Genomic DNA, 18,358 nt, shown 5'->3' with positions numbered 1-18,358 from the left:
CAGATATCACTCTAGGTATTTCAAGTAGAAGGGTATTTAATACAGGAAATTAGGTGCTCACAGAACTGGTAGAAAGACCTGAGAAGCAAAATTCAGGGGGACCCCCACTAGATTTCAGCTTCATTGCCTCTGAGCCAGAGATCTGCTGCCGTCCGACTCAGCAGTGTGCAGGAAACCATTGCCAACTTCAGAGGCCTCCACAGTCCAAGGCAGGTGAAACGCAGCGGCTACCGAAAAAAACTCCTGTTTGGGAAGTCCAGTCCATTTTTAAGAATGTAACTACAAATTCTTTGAAATTCTTTCCACCAAGGCAGGTGATCCCTTCCCTTGAGTCTAGGTAAGCTTCTGACTACTTCAACCAAAGGAGCATGGCGAAATGAAGCTATGTGACTTCTAAGGTTAGTTCATAAGTGGCCTTGAAGATTCTGTCTTGCTTGTTGAGAACGCTCATCTAGGAGCTCAGAGCTGCCATGTAAGAACTCTGTCTACTCCAGGCTACCATGCTGTATGGAAGCACAAGCCACATGGAGAGGTCTGAAGGGGAGGCAGGAGGTTCAGAGAAGGCAATGAGACAATGGAAGCAGAGGGACATAAGGAGATGTGATGATAGAAGCAGAGGGTGGAGTGGTGCGGGCCACGAGCCAAGGAATGCTGGGAGCCTCAAGAAACTGGAAAAGGCAAGGTAACAGATTGTCCCTAGAGCCTCCAGAAAGAATGCAGCCTGGAGGTCCTTGTGACCTCCAGGACTGAATTGCTTTACCATACTGCTTTAAGGCACTACGTCTGTGGTAATATGTTGCAGCAATAGCAAACGAATACAATGCCTGACTCTGAGTACACCCTCAGGAAACGTTTGTTAGTAAATAAGCAGATGAACTAGGCTACAAGCATCTCTTCTTATAAGAAAATGTGGAATTGTAATCTAGTATAATTTTAAAAGATTAATTTACTCCCTGATATCTAAGTATTAGGAGTTGTGATACGTTCAGTTCCCCTAAACTCCTAAACCCAGACTAAATGTAGACAGGAGTAAGCCAAACAGAAAAATGCTGTGTTTTAAGAAACAATGACAGGCAAAATTTATTGAACACTTACTATGTGCTTTATTTACCTTCTCTCATTGAACCCTCACAACAACCCTATGTGATAAGTGCTACTGTCATCATCCAGAGAGGGGTTAAATAATTTGTCCAAAGTCTCATAGCTCATAAGTGATAAGGCCTGGACTAGAACCCAGGCTGACTGACTCCAAAGTTCAAGCGTGTACTGCCTTGGCGTGGGAAGGGAACAGCACAAGATGATGGAAAGCCTGCTGTCACCAGGTAAGGGTCCAGATCCACCTCTGCATGGCCCTGGGAAAGTTCCCTAACTTTGGGGTCTGGTCTCTTCTTCTGAAAAATGTGGCGGTTGGGCCAGATGACCTTCAAAGTCTCTTTTTGGAACAGAGTTTCTATAACTCTTTCCAACTTAAAGAAAAATCACACATGTCAAATGGGTGAAATAAGGACAGGTAAGCATCATATCCTGCACTGAAGGAACGTGCTACCTTTGGTAAGCAACTGGTAATTTCCAGCATCCATTTGCTTATTTTATCTCTTTACCACCACTGTTTTATAAATGTAACAAGGAGGAGTGTGGTGGACTGATTACAAAAGTGGTTCTAATTCTCCACTCCTCCCTTTAGTTATGCCCTTTGCAATGAGAACTTGCAGCTCTTCCCATCAAGAGATGGAGACCATTTCCCCACCCACTGAATAGGGGCTATTCTTGTAATTGCTTTGCCAAATAGAATAAGGTCAAAGTGGTGTGTGACCGTCCTGAGCCTAGGTCTTGCTCTCTTCCAGGCTGTCTCAGGCCTCTACCTGTCCATGAGAAAAGCTCAGGCTAGCTTGCTGGATGATGAGAGACCACACAAAGCAGAGCTATGTAGCCAAGTAATCCAAGCCAAGGCCACGCGAGATTAGCCAGCCCCCAACCACTCGGTCAGCAAACCACAGATGCCAGCAAGCCCAGCAAGATCAACCAAGACAAACCCAGAACATCAGAACCAGCCAGCCACAGACTTGTTGCACGTCACTGTGGTTGTTTTTTATGCAGCTTTATTGTGGTGATAACTGATACAGTTCACTTTCAGGCAAAGCAGAAAGTCTGGCATATGAATTATACCTGTATTAATCAGAACAATTAATTAAGCAATCAGGAAAATTAATCTAGGTTGCAAGCAACAGAAATCTGACTCAGATTTGCTTAAACACACAAGGGAATGTATTGGTTCATATTATTGAAAAGTCCAAGGGTAGACACAGCTAGATTTCGATGCTCCAAATTTATCATCAGGAACCTGATTCTATCTCTTCATTCTATTTTTATCTGTCTTAGCTTCATTCTAATGCAAATATTCCCTCACAGGTCAGGATAGCCACCAGTAGCCTCCAGTTTATGCTCTATTGTGTTTAACCATTAAATAGAAAGAGGGTTTCTGTTTCCCAACAGTTCAAGTAAAAGTCCTAGGGAGGGGCTTCTCTGGTGGCGCAGTGGTTGAGAGTCCGCCTGCCGATGCAGGGGACACGGGTTCGTGCCCCGGTCCGGGAAGATCCCACGTGCCACGGAGCAGCTGGGCCCGTGAGCCATGGCCGCTGAGCCTGCGCATCCGGAGCCTGTGCTCCGCAACGGGAGAGGCCACAACAGTGAGAGGCCCACGTAGCGCAAAAAAAAAAAAAAAGTCCTAGTGACGACATTCACTGGACTGACTAGGATCACAGACCTATCCCCAAACCAATCACTTTGTTTTTTCAGGGAGATACACTGGGCCTGGGTCTGGATCATGCATCCAACCCTGGAGATAAGAGATGGGTTGGAATTAAAACCACATGCACTGAGAATAAATAAAGAGGGGATTCCCTAAAAGAAAATAAAAGTAGTGCTACCAAAAGAATATATGGAAACTACGCGTGTCTTCTATAGTCCTCCATATTACTAATGAATTAAAGAAAAAGAGAGTGAAGCAATCTTCTCAGCATTGATTCTTCTGCAGAACAGTAGGCTGTTCACTGTTACCTGTAAAAACTTCAACATTCATGCCAAAGTAACTATTGTTATGCACAACTTTCTTCCACCCCACCAGATGAATGTCTAAAAATCAAATCTTGATCACATCTCTCTATCATGTAAGTAGATAACATCAAGTGCCCATACACATTAAGGAAGGTCTTAGGATAGTCATTAGAATCATGAGGCATCTGAACTTGATCTCAGAGACTCTTGATGTGTGCCCATGAATCGTAAAATTGCTTGCAAGTCCTAACTGGAGAGGTAGCACAGTTCAGTGGCCAAAAGCACAGGTTCTGGATACAGTCTATGGATATCTGGGTTCCAGCTCTGACTGCTTAATGAAACTATGTGACTTTGGGTAACTCAGTCTCAGTTTTCCCATCAGTAAATGGGGATAATAACAGAATTTACCTTGTAGAAAGAGGAAATGAGTCATCATATGCAAAGCACTTAGAACAGTATCCGGTACCTAGTAAGAGCTATAAAGTGTCAGCTATTAATCGTCTGAGCAGACACGTGTGGCAACAAGTCTTTTGAACCTAGAGTAAGAAAGTCTGGCACCATCAATCAAAGGTGCGTGACCCCAGCGGAGTCACTTCTTGCCTCTGGGATTACTTTATCTATAATGTGACGGAAATTATATCTACCCTGCTTACCTTGCAGGGATGCCATAAGGATCAGAGGAGTTGACGGGTGCTAAATCCTTTAGAAACCTCCAAGTCCTTTATAAATAAAAGGCCTTATTAACACTAATTACCTCCATCTAGATTATCTGACTGTGTGCAATCAATGCAGTTTTTCATCCCACCCTGCTTTGCGCAAAGAATCATTAGGGAAAAAAACCTGCTGCTGACAAATAATGGATACCCCAACCAAACCCGGTGCAAATGTCCTTAGGGATTGTTTTGTGACTTAATATTCACCATCACCTTTTATACCTAGCCTGAAGTAAAGTTCATTGTAATGGAAAGGGTATTAAATTGGTGGTCAGGACACCTGGATTCTAGTTCCCAATTCTGCTGTTAATTTATTGTGCTATCTCAAGTGAGTCAATTGATTTCTCTGGGTTTCCCTAGTCTGTAAAATAGGGAATGCTTATAATGTTGTGACTGCACAGCTCTTGTGACAGAGATGTTCCTGGGCATTGGGATGTGGTCATTCTTGGAGGAGGATTACTCATAACTTAGGTTAAATCCCCACTGAAAGTCTGGAAAACACAACTGCCCAGACAGTATTTTATTACAAATACAGTACTTGCTTAAGAGAATACATCCAAGAGTATATGTTGAAATGACAATGTCTTTGTCTCTAGAATTTCCCATGAATATAAGCAAAAATCATCTTACAGATGACCAAGAAGAGGATCGCAATCTTCCTTTCTCTGGTCCCACAAGGCATCTGGTGATGTCCTCTTCCATGGACCTTCTTCCACTGTCCTTGCCTTGGGACCACAGCAGCTCTTTCTAAGAGGCTGTTCCAGCAATTTCCTAGTATGGTCTATTAAGCCCTATGTGATCTGCTCCCCAGACCTCTGACTTCCCCTCCTACTTGCTGTGTTCCTGATACGCTGGGCTCCTGGCTATTCCTGGACCAGACTGAAGCTCAATCCTGCCTCAGGACCTTTGCACTTGCTGTTCTTCTGCCTGGAATTATCTTCATCTCCAGAGGTCCCTCCCTCCCTTCCTTCATGTTTCTGCTTCCCTGATTACCTTATGTAACATAGCAAACCCTTCTCACTTTGCTCTGGTGCTCCCTGAATTAAGTACCAGCTAAGCTGCAATAATAAAGAAATCCAAACCCAAAGTGGCTTATACTAGATAGACGTTTATTTCCCTCTGTGTAACTGTCAAGAATTGAGCAGTCCAAAGCTGGGGGCTCTGTCATCTTCCACACTTGGCTTCCAAGGATGCTCCAGTCAATGCCATCTCTTAGCCAGTTGGAAGGAGAAAGAAAGGGTACAAAGCAAGTGGCTCTATCCTTCAGCTAATGACCTGACTGAAAGTTACACAAAACATTTCCACTCATATCCCCTTGGACTGAACTTGGTCACAACACTATATCCAGGTGCAAAATGGAGGGAGGGGGGGAAATGTAGTCTCTAATGCATGGTCATGTTACCAGCTATAAGTTGAGATAGGGGTTCTTTTTAAAAAAATTTTTTACACAATTTTTAAAGGTTACGCTCCATTTACAGTTATTACAAAATATTGGCTATATTCCCTGTGTTGTACAATACATCCTTGTAATCTATATCACACCCAATTGTTTGTACCTATCACTCCCCCTCCAATGTTACCTCTCCCTGCCTCTCCTCACTGGTAACCACCAGTCTGTTCTCTATATTTGTGATTCTGCTTCTTTTTTGTTATATTTGCTAGTTTGTTGCATTTTTTATTAAGTGATATGATACATTATTTGTCTTTCTGCGTCTGACTTATTTCACTTAGCATAATGCCCTCCAAGTCCAACCATATTGCTGCAGATGGCAAAATTTCATTCTTTTTTATGGCTGAGTAGTATTCCACTGTGTGTGTGTGTGTGGTTTATTTTTTTGATGTTGACTTGTATAAGCAGTTGAGATAGGGGTTCTTTTTCTAAAAAATGAAAAGGGGAATGAATTCTGTGGAATAATTAAGCTTCTGTCACTCTCTCTATCTACCTGCTGTATTTATCTCCATAGCACTTATTGCCATCTGATGGTCTACTAGAGATTTACATATTTATTTTTTGTTTCCCACACTGGAATATGAGCCCCATGAAGGCAGGGAATTCATTTGTTTACTGTTGTCTCTTAAGCCTTTAGATCAGTGCCTGACACACAGTAGGCACTCAATAAAAATTCATTGAGTATGTAAATACATCTTTTTTTTTCCTAGCTGCTGTTCTGAGTCACTCACTTCTCTTTCTGATTCACTCTGAATCACACAGGTCCAAATTTTCTTGGTTTCTAGTGTTAATGAGATTCTGGTCCTACTTCCTCTTGGAGCTCCCAGGATTCAAGAGCAGGGTGTTGTCTTTCTAGATCCCATCTCAAGTAGCCATGATCTTCTCCAAAGAACTTTTGGGTTTACAAGGAGAAGGAGTTAGGAGGAGATGTAATTTTAAAAAATTAATAGGCTTTATTTTTGGAGCAGTTTTAAGTTTACAGAAGAATTGAACAGAAAGTATAGTGAATTCCTGTATACCCCCTTCCCCTTCCCATATAATTTCCCCCATTATTAATATCTTGCATTACTGTGGTATACTTGTTACAATGGATGGACCAATGTTGATACATTATTACTAACTAAGGTCTGTGTTTAAATTAGGGTTTACTCTTTGTGTTGTACTGTTTTCTTTCTTTCTTTTTTTTTTTTGCGGTACGTGGGCCTCTCACTGTTGCAGCCTCTCCCGTTGCGGAGCACGGGCTCCAGACGCGCAAGCCCAGCGGCCATGGCCCACGTGCCCAGCCGCCCCATGGCATGTGGGATCCTCCCGGACCGGGGCACGAACCCGTGTCCCCTGCATCGGCAGGCAGACTCTCAACCACTGCGCCACCAGAGAAGCCCCTGTTTTATAAGTACTGACAAATGCATAAAATCACATATCCACCATTACACAAACTATCACACAGAATAGTGTCACTGCCCTAAAAACCCCCTGTGCTTCACCTATTTGTCCCCTCCTCCCAGCCCCCGGCAACCACTGATCTTTTTGTTGTCTCCATAGTTTTGCCTTTTCCAAAATGTCATAAAGTTGGAGTCTACGGTATGTAGCTTTTTCAGATGGGCTTCTTTCACTTAGTGATATGCAGTTAAGCTTCTTCTATGTTTTTCTGAATCTTGATAGCGCATTTCACTTTTTTTAATTTAATTTTTATTTTATATTGGGGTACAGTTGATTTACAACATTGTGTTAGTTTCAGGTGTACAGCAAAGTGGTTCAGTTATACATATACATACATCCATTCTTTTTCAGATTAATTTCATGTTATCAATGAATAATATTCTATGGTATGGATGTACCATAGTTTATCCATTCACCTACTGAAGGACATCCTGGTTGCTTCCAAGTTTTGGCAATTATGAGTAAAGCTGTTATAAACATCCATGTGCAGGTTTTTGTGTGGACATAAGTTTTCAATTCATTTAGATAAATACCTAGGAGAGTGACAGGTGGCTCATAGGATAAGCCAATGTTTCGCTTTATGAGAAATAGGTAACTGTCTTCCAAAGTGGCTGTACCATTTTGCATTCCCACCAGCAATGAATGAGAGTTCCTATTGTTCCACATCCTCTCCAGCATTTAGTGTTGTCAGTATTTTAGAGCTTAGCCGTTCTAACATGTATGTAGTGGTATCTTAATGTTTTTCAATTTGCAACTCTCTAATGACATACAATGTTGAGCATCTTTCATATGCTCACTTGCCATCTGTATATCCTCTTCGGTGAGGTGTCTGTTCAGATCTTTTGCCTTTTTTAAATTGAGTTCTTTTTATTGTTGAATTTTAAGAGTTCTTTGCACGTTTTGGATACACATCTTTTATCAGATATGTGTTTTGCGAGTATCTTTCCCAGTCTGTGGCTTCTTTCCATTCTCTTAAGATGTATCTTTTTTTAAATAAATTTATTTATTTTGTTTTATTTTTATTTTTGGCTGCGTTGGGTCTTCATTGCTGCGTGCAGGCTTTCTCTAGTTGCGGCCAGTGGGGGCTACTCTTCGTTGCGGTGCACGGACTTCTCATTGCGGTGGCTTCTCTTGTTGCGGAGCATGAGCCGTAGGTGCATGGATTTCAGTAGTTGTGGCACATGGGCTCAGCAGCTGTGGCTCACAGGCTCTAGAATGCAGGCTCAGTAGTTGTGGTACACAGGTTTACCTGCTCCATGGCATGTGGGATCTTCCTGGACCAGGGCTCAAACCCGTATCCCCTTCATTGGCAGGCGGATTCTTAACCATTGCGCCACTAGGAAAGCCCCAACACAAAAATATTAAGTCAGCTGTATAAGTATTATTTTGGATGAAAGTGAAAGAACCCAGTTAAAATTGGCTTAAGCATACAAAAGTGGAATTAGTGAACTAAGGTGACTGAAAAGTCCAAGGACTGGGTGGATGGATCCATTGGCTCACATAAGCTCATCTCAATCAATCTCTATCCCTCCCTGTCTCTCATCTACTTTGCACAGAGTTCATTCACAGGCAGACCTCTCCATGAAGTGACACAATGGCCACCAACAGCTTCAGGCTCCTATCATCTTGCAAAACTTCAAGAAAAAGAAGCATCTTTTTCCCAATAGCTCAAAAAACTTCCAGATAGGGTCCCTGGCCCAGCTTGGGACACATGCTTACCTCTGAACCAGTTAGTTGGCCAAAGAAATACAACTTAGGACACAGGCCCTCCTAGGTGTCTAGTCTGAACTTCAGACACTAAGAATGAGGGAAGAGTGATTCCTCAAAGGAAAATAAGGATGCTGCTTCCAGAGGAAGAGAGAACAAACACTGTCAAGAAATCAACAAATGTCTACCATAACATCCAAGCATTTATTTCTCTAAACCTGGCCCTTCTAGTTCACATTCTTAAGCTGTGGGGTGGCAAAAAGGCAAACTGATATTAGAAGACCTGAATTCAAGTCCTTCCACCACTTAGAAGTTCTCCGATCTTCAGATCCCTTATCTTGAAAGTGAGGATAATACAACCTACCTTGCAAATGTGGATAGGAGAACAAAATAATGATAATAGCAAATACTTATAAAAGACTAAATCGTAATAATAGTAAACACATTCTGTAGCACATGGGATGTGCCAGACAACGTTCTAAGTGCTTTAACATACAGGAGGTCAGTGATTCCCAAACTTGAGCCTGCAGCAGAATCACCTGGAAGGCTTGTGAAAGTACGGATTACTGGGCCCCATCCCCAGAGTTTCTGATTCAACAGGCTTGGGGTGAAGCCTGAGAATTCACGTCTAACAAGTTCCCCTTGGGTGCTGCTGCTGCTGCTTGGGGACCACACTTTGATAACCAAAGTATTAGGTTAGTGACTCTTTGGAACAGCTCCATGCGGGGCACCAGTATTACCCCTAATTTGGTGGTGAGGAAACTGAGGTTCACATAGCAGTGACAAGGGTGTGAGCCTGGGACACCTGGTAGCAGAGTCCAAGCTCTCCTCTCCTTCAAAGAAGCAACTAAGATGTAATAGGACAAAAGCCAATTCGCATGCAAAGATATAACCAAGGGGAGGGTGGGAAAATGGAGAAGGGGAGATAAATCCAAACTGAGACCCTTATCCTTCCTACAGAAGATGTCAAGTTAAGGATAAAAACAGAGAGTAGAAATCATGAAAGTGGGTATGTGAAAATATGTAGGTGTTTAAATTGTTCAAAAAGCAGGTTAATTTAGGTTATCCTCTGACATCTCTTAAAAGAAAATAAGGAATTTAAAGTTCACGACAGAAATGCCAACGGTGAGTGAAAGTGGGGAAGGAAAACAAGCTGAACACAGAAGGCAGTAGCGTGTGTGCTTGTCTGTATGTGTGTTTCAGGAGGTGGGGAAGGGTGTTCCAAATATTTTAACACCGACGGAAAGACTGCACCAGCTCCCCTGTAAAATGCTGAGTCACTCACTGTATTAAACAGTAAAAATGGCAGCAGTGTCAATGATCTGCTCTCTGGAAGAGACATATTCAAAACCGAAGACAACAGCCTTCTTCTTGAGCAGATGCTGCAAAATGAAATGCCTAAGGGGGCCAGGCGGGTACCTCAGACATAAACCAGCGAGGGGGTCAGGGCTTGGACTACAGGGAGTGATTGCTGCTCTTCCAAATGTGGGCCCAGTGCTGTGGATGTTTTTAATTTTTCAAGAGAAGCTAGAAATCTGGATTTTCACTTGAAATCTCCAGATTTTTTACAAATTAAAAGATTTCACGAACATTTTTGGTGAGCAAAATATATCTGTGTGCTACACTGGGCTGGTGAAGCCTACCACTTTGCAATTTCTGGTCTAATGTCTCTGATGCCTGAGGCATAAACCAGGAAAGGAGAATAGAAGCTCAATGGTCTCAGTGCTAAAAAGCGATCATATGGTTGAAAAAGAAACAATAAAAATAAGAAAGACTGTTCATATAGGCATGTATAAGTTACAAGAGACTTTGACCTGCTTTATGTCAAAGGATCTCCTTACTAACCAGCAAGTAAAAAGGCAGACTTGGTTATTACTTAAAGGTGAGGAAACTGAGGCTGAGAGATTAAGTCACTGGTCCAATTATCAGCTAATACATGGAAGATCCTAGAATTGGGATCCAAATGTTCCTCTGAATCCAAACTCCATGCTCTTGCTGCCTCCCGATTTATATACAACAGTGAACATGGTTCTCACAAGAAGGGAACGATCTTTGGGTCAGCTTCTCTTAACTACCGTAATTAAGAGTTACTAAAATATCTTCCTTGGCTTTCTTCTTTTCCCTTCACTTCCCTCTACTGGTTTGAGATCTCACTTCCTTGGTCCCTTGTTCTGAGTCAGAACCATTTCCCGTTTGATATATTGCAACTTTTGAGCCCCACCATGCAGACCTGCCCCCTTCCTGACATCACGTACAATATCTTACTAACCTTTCAAGAGCCTTGGATCACTGTTGTCCCCACCTTACGCTTAAGGAAACTGAGGCTCTCCCTACCTCTGAGTTTCACCCTGTTCTTTGTTTTACTTTTTATTAGCCCAAGGATACTAAGGGTGATACCAGTGCCCAGTGCTAACTTGAGAGGATGTGGCTTTGGATTAAGAGATAAAAACAACCAAATTGGGCTTCCCTGGTGGCACAGTGGTTGAGAGTCTGCCTGCCGATGCAGGGGACACGGGTTCACGCCCCGGTCCGGGAAGATCTCACATGCCACGGAGCGGCTAGGCCCGTGAGCCATGGCCACTGAGCCTACGTGTCCGGAGCCTGTGCTCCGCAACGGGAGAGGCCACAACAGTGAGAGGCCCGCATACCGCAAAAAAAAAAAAAAAAAATTTGTATTTGACTACTTTGAACCCTTGCGTATACTGCTCCTTCCCTTGTTCCCTCTACCTAGATAACACCATTTGTGTCCATGCTCCTCCCTTGCCTGGTTTTCTTCTATCCATCTTCCAGATCTCAGCTTAGATGTCACCTCCAGCTAGAAGCCTTCCATGTCTAGGCTAGGCAAACTTCTCATGTGTTCTTGTAGTCCCTTGGGCTTTAAATTAGAGTGTGCACGAAGGAAACAAAGATTAAAAAGCAAAACTTCCCAATCAAGCTTAAGAAGGAAGGAAAGAAAGAATTATGTGTCTAAGTGAACTAGCTGGAATGGATGGGGCAGGCAGAACCATTGCGGTAAAAAGAAACGAGGATTGCAAGGGGTATTTAAGGCCTTGGCATGGAGGGCAAAAGCTGGGGGGCAAGAAGATTCATAAGTAAAGAGTGGTGTTCTTCGTGGCTGCTTTGGGTATTCCACAGAACCTCAGAAACAGCTTTGGAAGAAACCTTAACAATCCTGTGGCACAACCCTCATCCAGTGCAGGAGTTACATTAGTCTTGAGTTTGTCAGGGTTAAACAAAGTACTGTACGCTTTGTTAATTCAACAAACATTCATTAAACTCTTAAGTTCACGGGATACGCTGGTGATACAAAGTTGAAAAAGTACATGGTTTCTGCCCTTAAGGAACTTGTCAGGTAGCCAGACAGTAGACTGCTTATTCATTCAGCAAACATTTATACCATTCTCTGTGCGCCAATACAATTCCTTGAAAAACTGGTATTATTAACACTTCTTTTAATAGATCAGGAAGTTGGGTCTCAGAAAGGTTAGGTAACTTGTCAAAGGTTGTGCAGTCATGGTACCTGGCGCCTTTCATCCATTAGCTTCTTTACTCTGCACAACAACGGCCTATAAGGTAGGTGCTTTCATTAGCTCCGTTTTACATAAAAGGAATTGAGGCTCAGAGAAGGTAAGTAACTTCCCCAAGACTACACCAGTAATAAATGGCAGAGGTAGGATTCAAACCCAGGCAATCTGGTTCTAGCATCTATGCTCTTAACCACCATGTTGTATTGATAAATTGTTCAACCAGAGCTGTCAATATTATACGGATCATATAATGAGTAACAATGCAATATATAACTTGTGTCAGTTTTTTGATTTTCATGTTTTTCTCTACTCCTTATTGTCCCATTAACTCCATTACCAAAAATAAATGACAGAGAAGCAAAAGGACACAATTATCTGGGGGTAATTTTAGCAATAGGTTGGGAACATCGCTTAGAGTAGGGGCTCTTACCCTCAGGTAACTGCAGACTTCTCTTTGAAATCATCTATACATTTTAGTGTGAATGAGCTTATTAGTATTTTTCTGAAGAGAAGGTCTACAGCTTAGACTTAGACTCCTTGAAGGCTCTGTGACCCAACAAGGTGAAGAACCACCTAAAGAAAAAAAAAAAAAGCCAATTAGCTTACTGGAAGCCAGTCAAACATTGGGCATTTCTATATTTTATTATTAAAAAATAAAATCCATAAATGCTATGAATCCATTAAAAATATTTACAGCAACCCTGTGACAACATAAAAACATTGCTGTCGTAATGCCAGTAACAATACGAAAGTGTTTTATCTACTTTACTTCTTCACCTGATTGCCTCCTCAATCCATACATATTTCGCTTCCTTTCCTCTACACCGGACCATACTTGTCAAGGTCATCAGTGACCATCACCTTGTCAGGTTCAGCAGCTACTTCTCTCTCCTCAGTTTTCACTATAGCTGGCCACTGGCTCTGCTTCCAGGCCAGGACTAGTCTGTTTCTACCTCACTGGCTCTCTTTCCCAGTCACCTTTCTGGTCACTGCTAAATGGTGGAGCATTCCAACGTTCAACTTGGGTCCTCTTCTTTTCTTTGTCCTCCCTTTCATCGCTCTCTCCCTAAAACATCTCATCCAGTTCCATGGCTTTAAATAGCTTCACACTTTCTGTAAAGTGTATTTAAGTCACACCTCCAGCCCTGACCTCTACACTGAGCTCTAGGCAGGAATATATTCAATTTGTCTACTGAATATCTCTTCTTGGCTATCTAAGATGTAAGCACCTCAGACTAAACATTTCCAAACAAAATTATTAATATTATCAGTCTCTTTTTCAGCTCACATAACAGAGCATGGCCCATAGCAGACTGTCAAGAAATATTTGTTTAATGAGTAAGTGAAAAAACATACACACACACACACCTGTTTGTATAATTACGTTTAACAACAGGACGTAAGAATGGTAGGAAAATACCAAAACGTTAACTGGTTGTGCACGAAACCATGAGTTTTCTTTAAAAGTCCTTTCCAATTTTAAATGGAAAAATAGTGGTTAAGAATATCAGACATTGGGCTTCCCAGGTGGCGCAGTGGTTGAGAGTCCGCCTGCCGATGCAGGGGACACGGGTTCGTGCCCCGGTCCGGGAAGATCCCACATGCCGCGGAGCGGCTGGGCCCGTGAGCCATGGCCGCTGAGCTTGCGCGTCCGGAGCCTGTGCTCCACAACGGGAGAGGCCACAAGAGTGAGAGGCCCGCGTACCGCAAAAAAAAAAACAAACAAAAAAAATCAGACATTGCAGGGGTGGGATAGGGAGGGTGGGAGGGAGGGAGACGCAAGAGGCAAGAGATATGGGAACATATGTATACGTATAACTGATTCACTTTGTTATAAAGCAGAAACTAACACACCATTGTAAAGCAATTATACACCAATAAAGATGTTAAAAAAAAAAAAGAATATCAGACATTGGAACTCTGACCTCTGCCAGACTGCCACTTACCGGCTGCACATCCTTGCTTTCTCCGTATGCCAAAGGGACTTAGAAATACGTACCTCATCTGTAGTCATGCAACGTTCACAATGCGCTTTACTGTGAAATTATGAATGTAAAGAGCTTTGCCTGATGCAGTATACATAGTGAGAGGTAGTCGTTATTGGCTGTTAATGATGACAGGCATGTTTTCTTTTATGATAAAAATACACATTTTTCTTATAAACCTTTACTGAAGAGAGTTCAAAATACTCCGCCCCCACATACCCACTCAGCCAGAGCCTCCCAGTCTCCAGCCGGCTGCAGGGGGCGGGCGCGCCTGCTCCGTCCGCTTCTTCCGCCCACGTGACTCACTCTGCCGGCTACCCGTCTCCAACATGGCGGCGCCCAGGGGCTCAAGCCGCACGTGAGAAAGAATCTGAGTACGTGGGAGTGCAAGTGTGGGAGCCAGTTTCCCTTGTCTACAGTCAGTAGCATCCCTTCAACCCTTCCCGAGATCCTCGCGGGCCGCCGCCCCTCTGCAGCCATGAAGCCAAAGCCAGTTTCCCACAAGATCGAGAACACTTACCGGGTGAGTGAAGAAACTCGGCCGTGGGTCTAGTTCTCAGCGGAGCTCCCGAGGCTACAGTGCTCTGGACCGAGCGAAAGTCATTTGTCCGGAGGCTCTAGCAAAAGAGCTTCTCTCTCTCTCCGGGTGTAGTAAATATGGGATGGGGAAGGAAGCTTCAGCTGCAGATTTCGCCCATGTTTTGTGGCGTCTGGCCTGGCTGAGACTTCTCTTCAGGCCAGAGTTAAATTCAGTGTCACAAACTAACTGCTTAGGAATTCTTTCCTGCTCTTTTATCCTTGAAGACCGAATGGGGGGCGGGCCGGTGGGAGGAGGTGAGTGATTCCAGCTACTGGCTACTACACCACTTTCCCGGTTTGTTTCTTGAGGGTTTCTTTGTTACTCTACAGCCGTAGGTCTGTATATGTTTAAAAACACTGTTGTTGCCACGACTTAGCCAGATCCTGTACATGCAGCAGGGTATGAAACCTAGCAGTAGATCTGGCGAGGCCACGTTGCTAGCTTTTACCTAGGTCAATCCACCAGTCTAGCACGGAAATTTTGTTGGAAATGATATTTTGCAAATATATCCATAGAAATATTTCATTGTCTTCGTACAGTAGTGCAGTGCATTTGTCTTTCAGTTTGTTTTTAAAGTTATCTTCTGTGATTTGTCAGTGATGTCTGCTTCTAGTTGTAAAACTCGGTTATACATTTTATGATTGATTGAAAATACAACTCTGAAATTGAAAGCGAAGCATAACATTATTTCTAATGATAGAACGTAAGGAGGCACATTGAACCTTTAAACTTTATACTTCCACGAGGAAATTGTCCACATATGATTGTGATAAGTATAAAATGTGGATGTGTTGTAAATATACTTCTTCCCTGCAGTTTCTTACGTTTGCTGAACGATTGGGAAATGTGAATATCGATATTATCCACCGGATTGATAGAACTGCAAGCTATGATGAGGTAAGAGAATGTTAAATGAGCTGATCTTCAAGTATTCATAGTTGGTTTTTTAGATTCTCTTTGAAGTGAATTTCTCAAGCCATTCTTTTATGAACATGAAATGCATTAGACCTGTGCTGTCTCAAACAGTAGCCACACATAACAAATTAGATTTAAAGTAAATTAAAAATTCTAATGCTCAGTAGCCATATGTGGCTAGTTGCTACCATTACTGACCAAGTGCGGATATGGAACGTTTTCCATCATTGCTGAAAGTTCTATTGGGTGATGTGGTGTTAGAAAATTTACTCGGTTCTCAGGTGGCTTCTGATTCCAGCCACTCCCTTCCCATGTGCATTCCGAGCACTGCTACAGATCCGTGTTCCTGAAACTACAATTTTAAAGAGGTTTTGAGCAAGTCACTTTCCTGGGGCTCAGTTTCCTCCTTTATTAATAAACATGGGGGAGCTAAACCACATAATTTTTTCCAGTTCTAACCATGCTGTAACTCAGTCACACCTCTACTCAAAAATCTTGTTTTCGCTGCATCAAGTCATTATTTCTCTGACAGCCTTTTAAGGTCCTGTATAACGTGCCTTTAAATTAGGGATTCAATGTCAGTTTTTACTGTTTTTCACTTGACTCTAGTCAGACTCTGCTCACTATCTCTTTGAATGCCTTGTCTCCAATATGTGAATTCAGTGTGCTAATTATGTTATCTAGGTAGGCACATAATGCTTTGGGAACTCACCGTGAAGTGATCCTAACCTAGATTCTGTGAGGGTGTAAGGTGAGGTCAAAAAAGGTGAAGTGGACTAGGTGATACCTGAATTGAGTCTTGTTTGTATAGGTTTTAGCATGGCAAAGAGAACAGGAAAGGCTGTTTCAGGCTGAGGAAGAAGCCTTTATAAAGGAACAGAGGCTAAAGAGAGCATGTCACATTCAAGAAACTCCCAAGCATTTCAGTATGCTTATAATTGCCTGTGGGATGTTTGTTTATGTTGATGGTGACTGCAGATGGGTGAAGGGGGTAGCTGGTGAGAGATAAAGCTGAAGAGATAATCAAGGACCATGAAGGGCTTCATATGTCAAGCTAAGTTTGGATTTATCCTGAAGCTATGGGAAGTCATTCTAGGATTATAAGGCAGGGGAATGTGTGACATGATCAGTTGTAAATTTTAGATCTCTCTGGCTTTATTGTGGAGGAAAGAACAACCAGTTGCTCTGGAGTCAGGGTAACCAGTTGTGATGATTCGGTAGTCATCTAAGTAAGAACTTTTCTCTCATATAAATATGTACAAACACTTATAGAGGTCTTTTTTTTTTTTTAAAGAAAAATTGGTTCCTACCATATACTTCACTTTGAAACTTGCTTTTCTCACTTTGAAAGTATACTATCAACATCCTTCTAATTTAATAATAGATATAATTCTTTTTAATAGCAACATAATATACCTTATTATGTACAGACCATAATATATATACCAACCATTTTCCTTTTGTTGGATATTTAGGCTTTTTTATGTTCCCCCCCCACTACAATAAAGCTGAATGAATGTCTTTATACTTGTATATTTACAAATTTTCTAAGAAATATCTCCAAAAAGGGAATTGCTGGATCAAAGGACATACCTGTTTTTAATGTTAATAGAAATGCCAGATTACTTCTCTATAAGGTTGTAGCAATTCATATTTCCAAAAGCAGGATGAAAGAACTGTAAGAGTCAACATTTTTCTTGGCGTAAAATTGTGAAAAACAGAAAAAAATTTTTTTTTAGTGTGACTATTACTTAGTTTTTCTTCTGCCCATATTTTATACCTGATTGCTTTTTTAGGTGTGTTAGTTAATGCCCTGTTTAAAAAAAAACTAAGAGGAGTTTTTCAACTCTTGACTATCATCACTGTCTTAACGTATTAATATATCATTATTCTTATTTACTTTGATTATAGTTTTTCTTTGAGTTGTCTGATTAATGGACTGCTTTAATCTTGGCAGGAAGTTGAAACCTACTTTTTTGAGGGTCTACTGAAGTGGAGAGAACTGAACCTTACGGAGCACTTTGGTATTTTCTATTTTGTTTCTATTTTATTCACCCATCATTTGTACTATATATGGTCAAAACAGCTAAATATTGGTGTGATGGAAAAGCAGAACTTATTCTTTTTTTTTTTTTTTCCCTTACCCAGGGAAATTTTACAAAGAAGTTATTGACAAATGCCAGTCTTTCAATCAGCTAGTCTATCATCAAAATGAGATAGTTCAGAGTTTGAAGACTCACCTGCAAGTCAAGAACAGTTATGCCTATCAACCCCTTTTGGAGTAAGTAGCATGTTGAAAGAAAGGCAACAACATTTATCTGAATTTTAAGAAAGGTTGTTTTATAGCTACATATGCTTTAGATCTGGTGTTTGTAATTTAGAAACAAGAATTTACCTTTTTTTGTTAGATGAAAATATTAGTACGTTACTGTAAAGCAGAATCTTAGGGGTATACTTTTTTGCTTTTTATACTTTTACAAGAACCTGATTTTTCTTTGACCCTATAGGCATGACTGAATATAACTTGTGATGGAAGGTACAAGCTCTAGCCTGATTTCTTTGCTCAACTCTTAAAACGTGAAAAATTTTATACCTCTCTTGAGACTTGGTTTAGTAGCTTTAATTAATCCTTTCATCATAGGCGATAGGTTATCATTTGTGAAACAGATTTGTAGTATTTGGTTTTTGATCTACACGTATCAGAATCAGTTACCTTTCCTTATTTTTTTCATCCAGTTTAGTTGTACAGTTGGCACGAGATCTGCAGACGGACTTCTATCCCCATTTTCAGGACTTTTTCCTGACTATCACTTCAATCCTGGAGACTCAGGACACGGAGTTGTTAGAATGGGCTTTCACCTCACTGTCCTATCTGTACAAGTACCTGTGGAGACTGATGGTGAAGGACATGTCCAATATATACAGGTGACCATTTCTCCCTCTCACATGGGTTTTTCTTTTCTTCTTCTTCTTTTTTTTCTTTGCTT

General features: G+C 41.6%; 1 protein-coding gene and 1 long non-coding RNA gene across 2 annotated transcripts in view; one reads left to right on the top strand and one right to left on the bottom strand.

Annotated features, from left to right (window-relative positions):
• Positions 1-2,731: 2,731 nt before the first annotated feature.
• On the bottom strand, positions 2,732-14,149 carry LOC109547209 (uncharacterized). Its single transcript, XR_002172966.3, has 3 exons — positions 13,838-14,149; positions 12,322-12,464; positions 2,732-7,993 (listed from the first exon to the last, which is right to left on the bottom strand). It is a non-coding gene; the product is annotated as an uncharacterized lncRNA (long non-coding RNA).
• A 47-nt stretch (positions 14,150-14,196) lies between these two features.
• Positions 14,197-18,358, top strand: part of UTP20 (UTP20 small subunit processome component) — a 92,280-nt gene continuing 88,118 nt past the window's right edge. Inside the window, exons 1-5 of the mRNA XM_019952567.3 lie at positions 14,197-14,399; positions 15,273-15,353; positions 17,329-17,395; positions 17,520-17,652; positions 18,108-18,296. Of these exons, the coding sequence (XP_019808126.2) occupies positions 14,355-14,399; positions 15,273-15,353; positions 17,329-17,395; positions 17,520-17,652; positions 18,108-18,296 (515 nt within the window). The 5' untranslated portion in view covers positions 14,197-14,354. The remainder of the gene's footprint in view (positions 14,400-15,272; positions 15,354-17,328; positions 17,396-17,519; positions 17,653-18,107; positions 18,297-18,358) is intronic.

The sequence above is a fragment of the Tursiops truncatus genome, chromosome 11, assembly GCF_011762595.2.
Source record: "Tursiops truncatus isolate mTurTru1 chromosome 11, mTurTru1.mat.Y, whole genome shotgun sequence".
NCBI classification, from domain to species: domain Eukaryota; kingdom Metazoa; phylum Chordata; class Mammalia; order Artiodactyla; family Delphinidae; genus Tursiops; species Tursiops truncatus.
The sequence above is the reverse complement of the archived record's forward strand: the minus strand, read 5'-3'. Positions and strand labels throughout refer to the sequence as shown.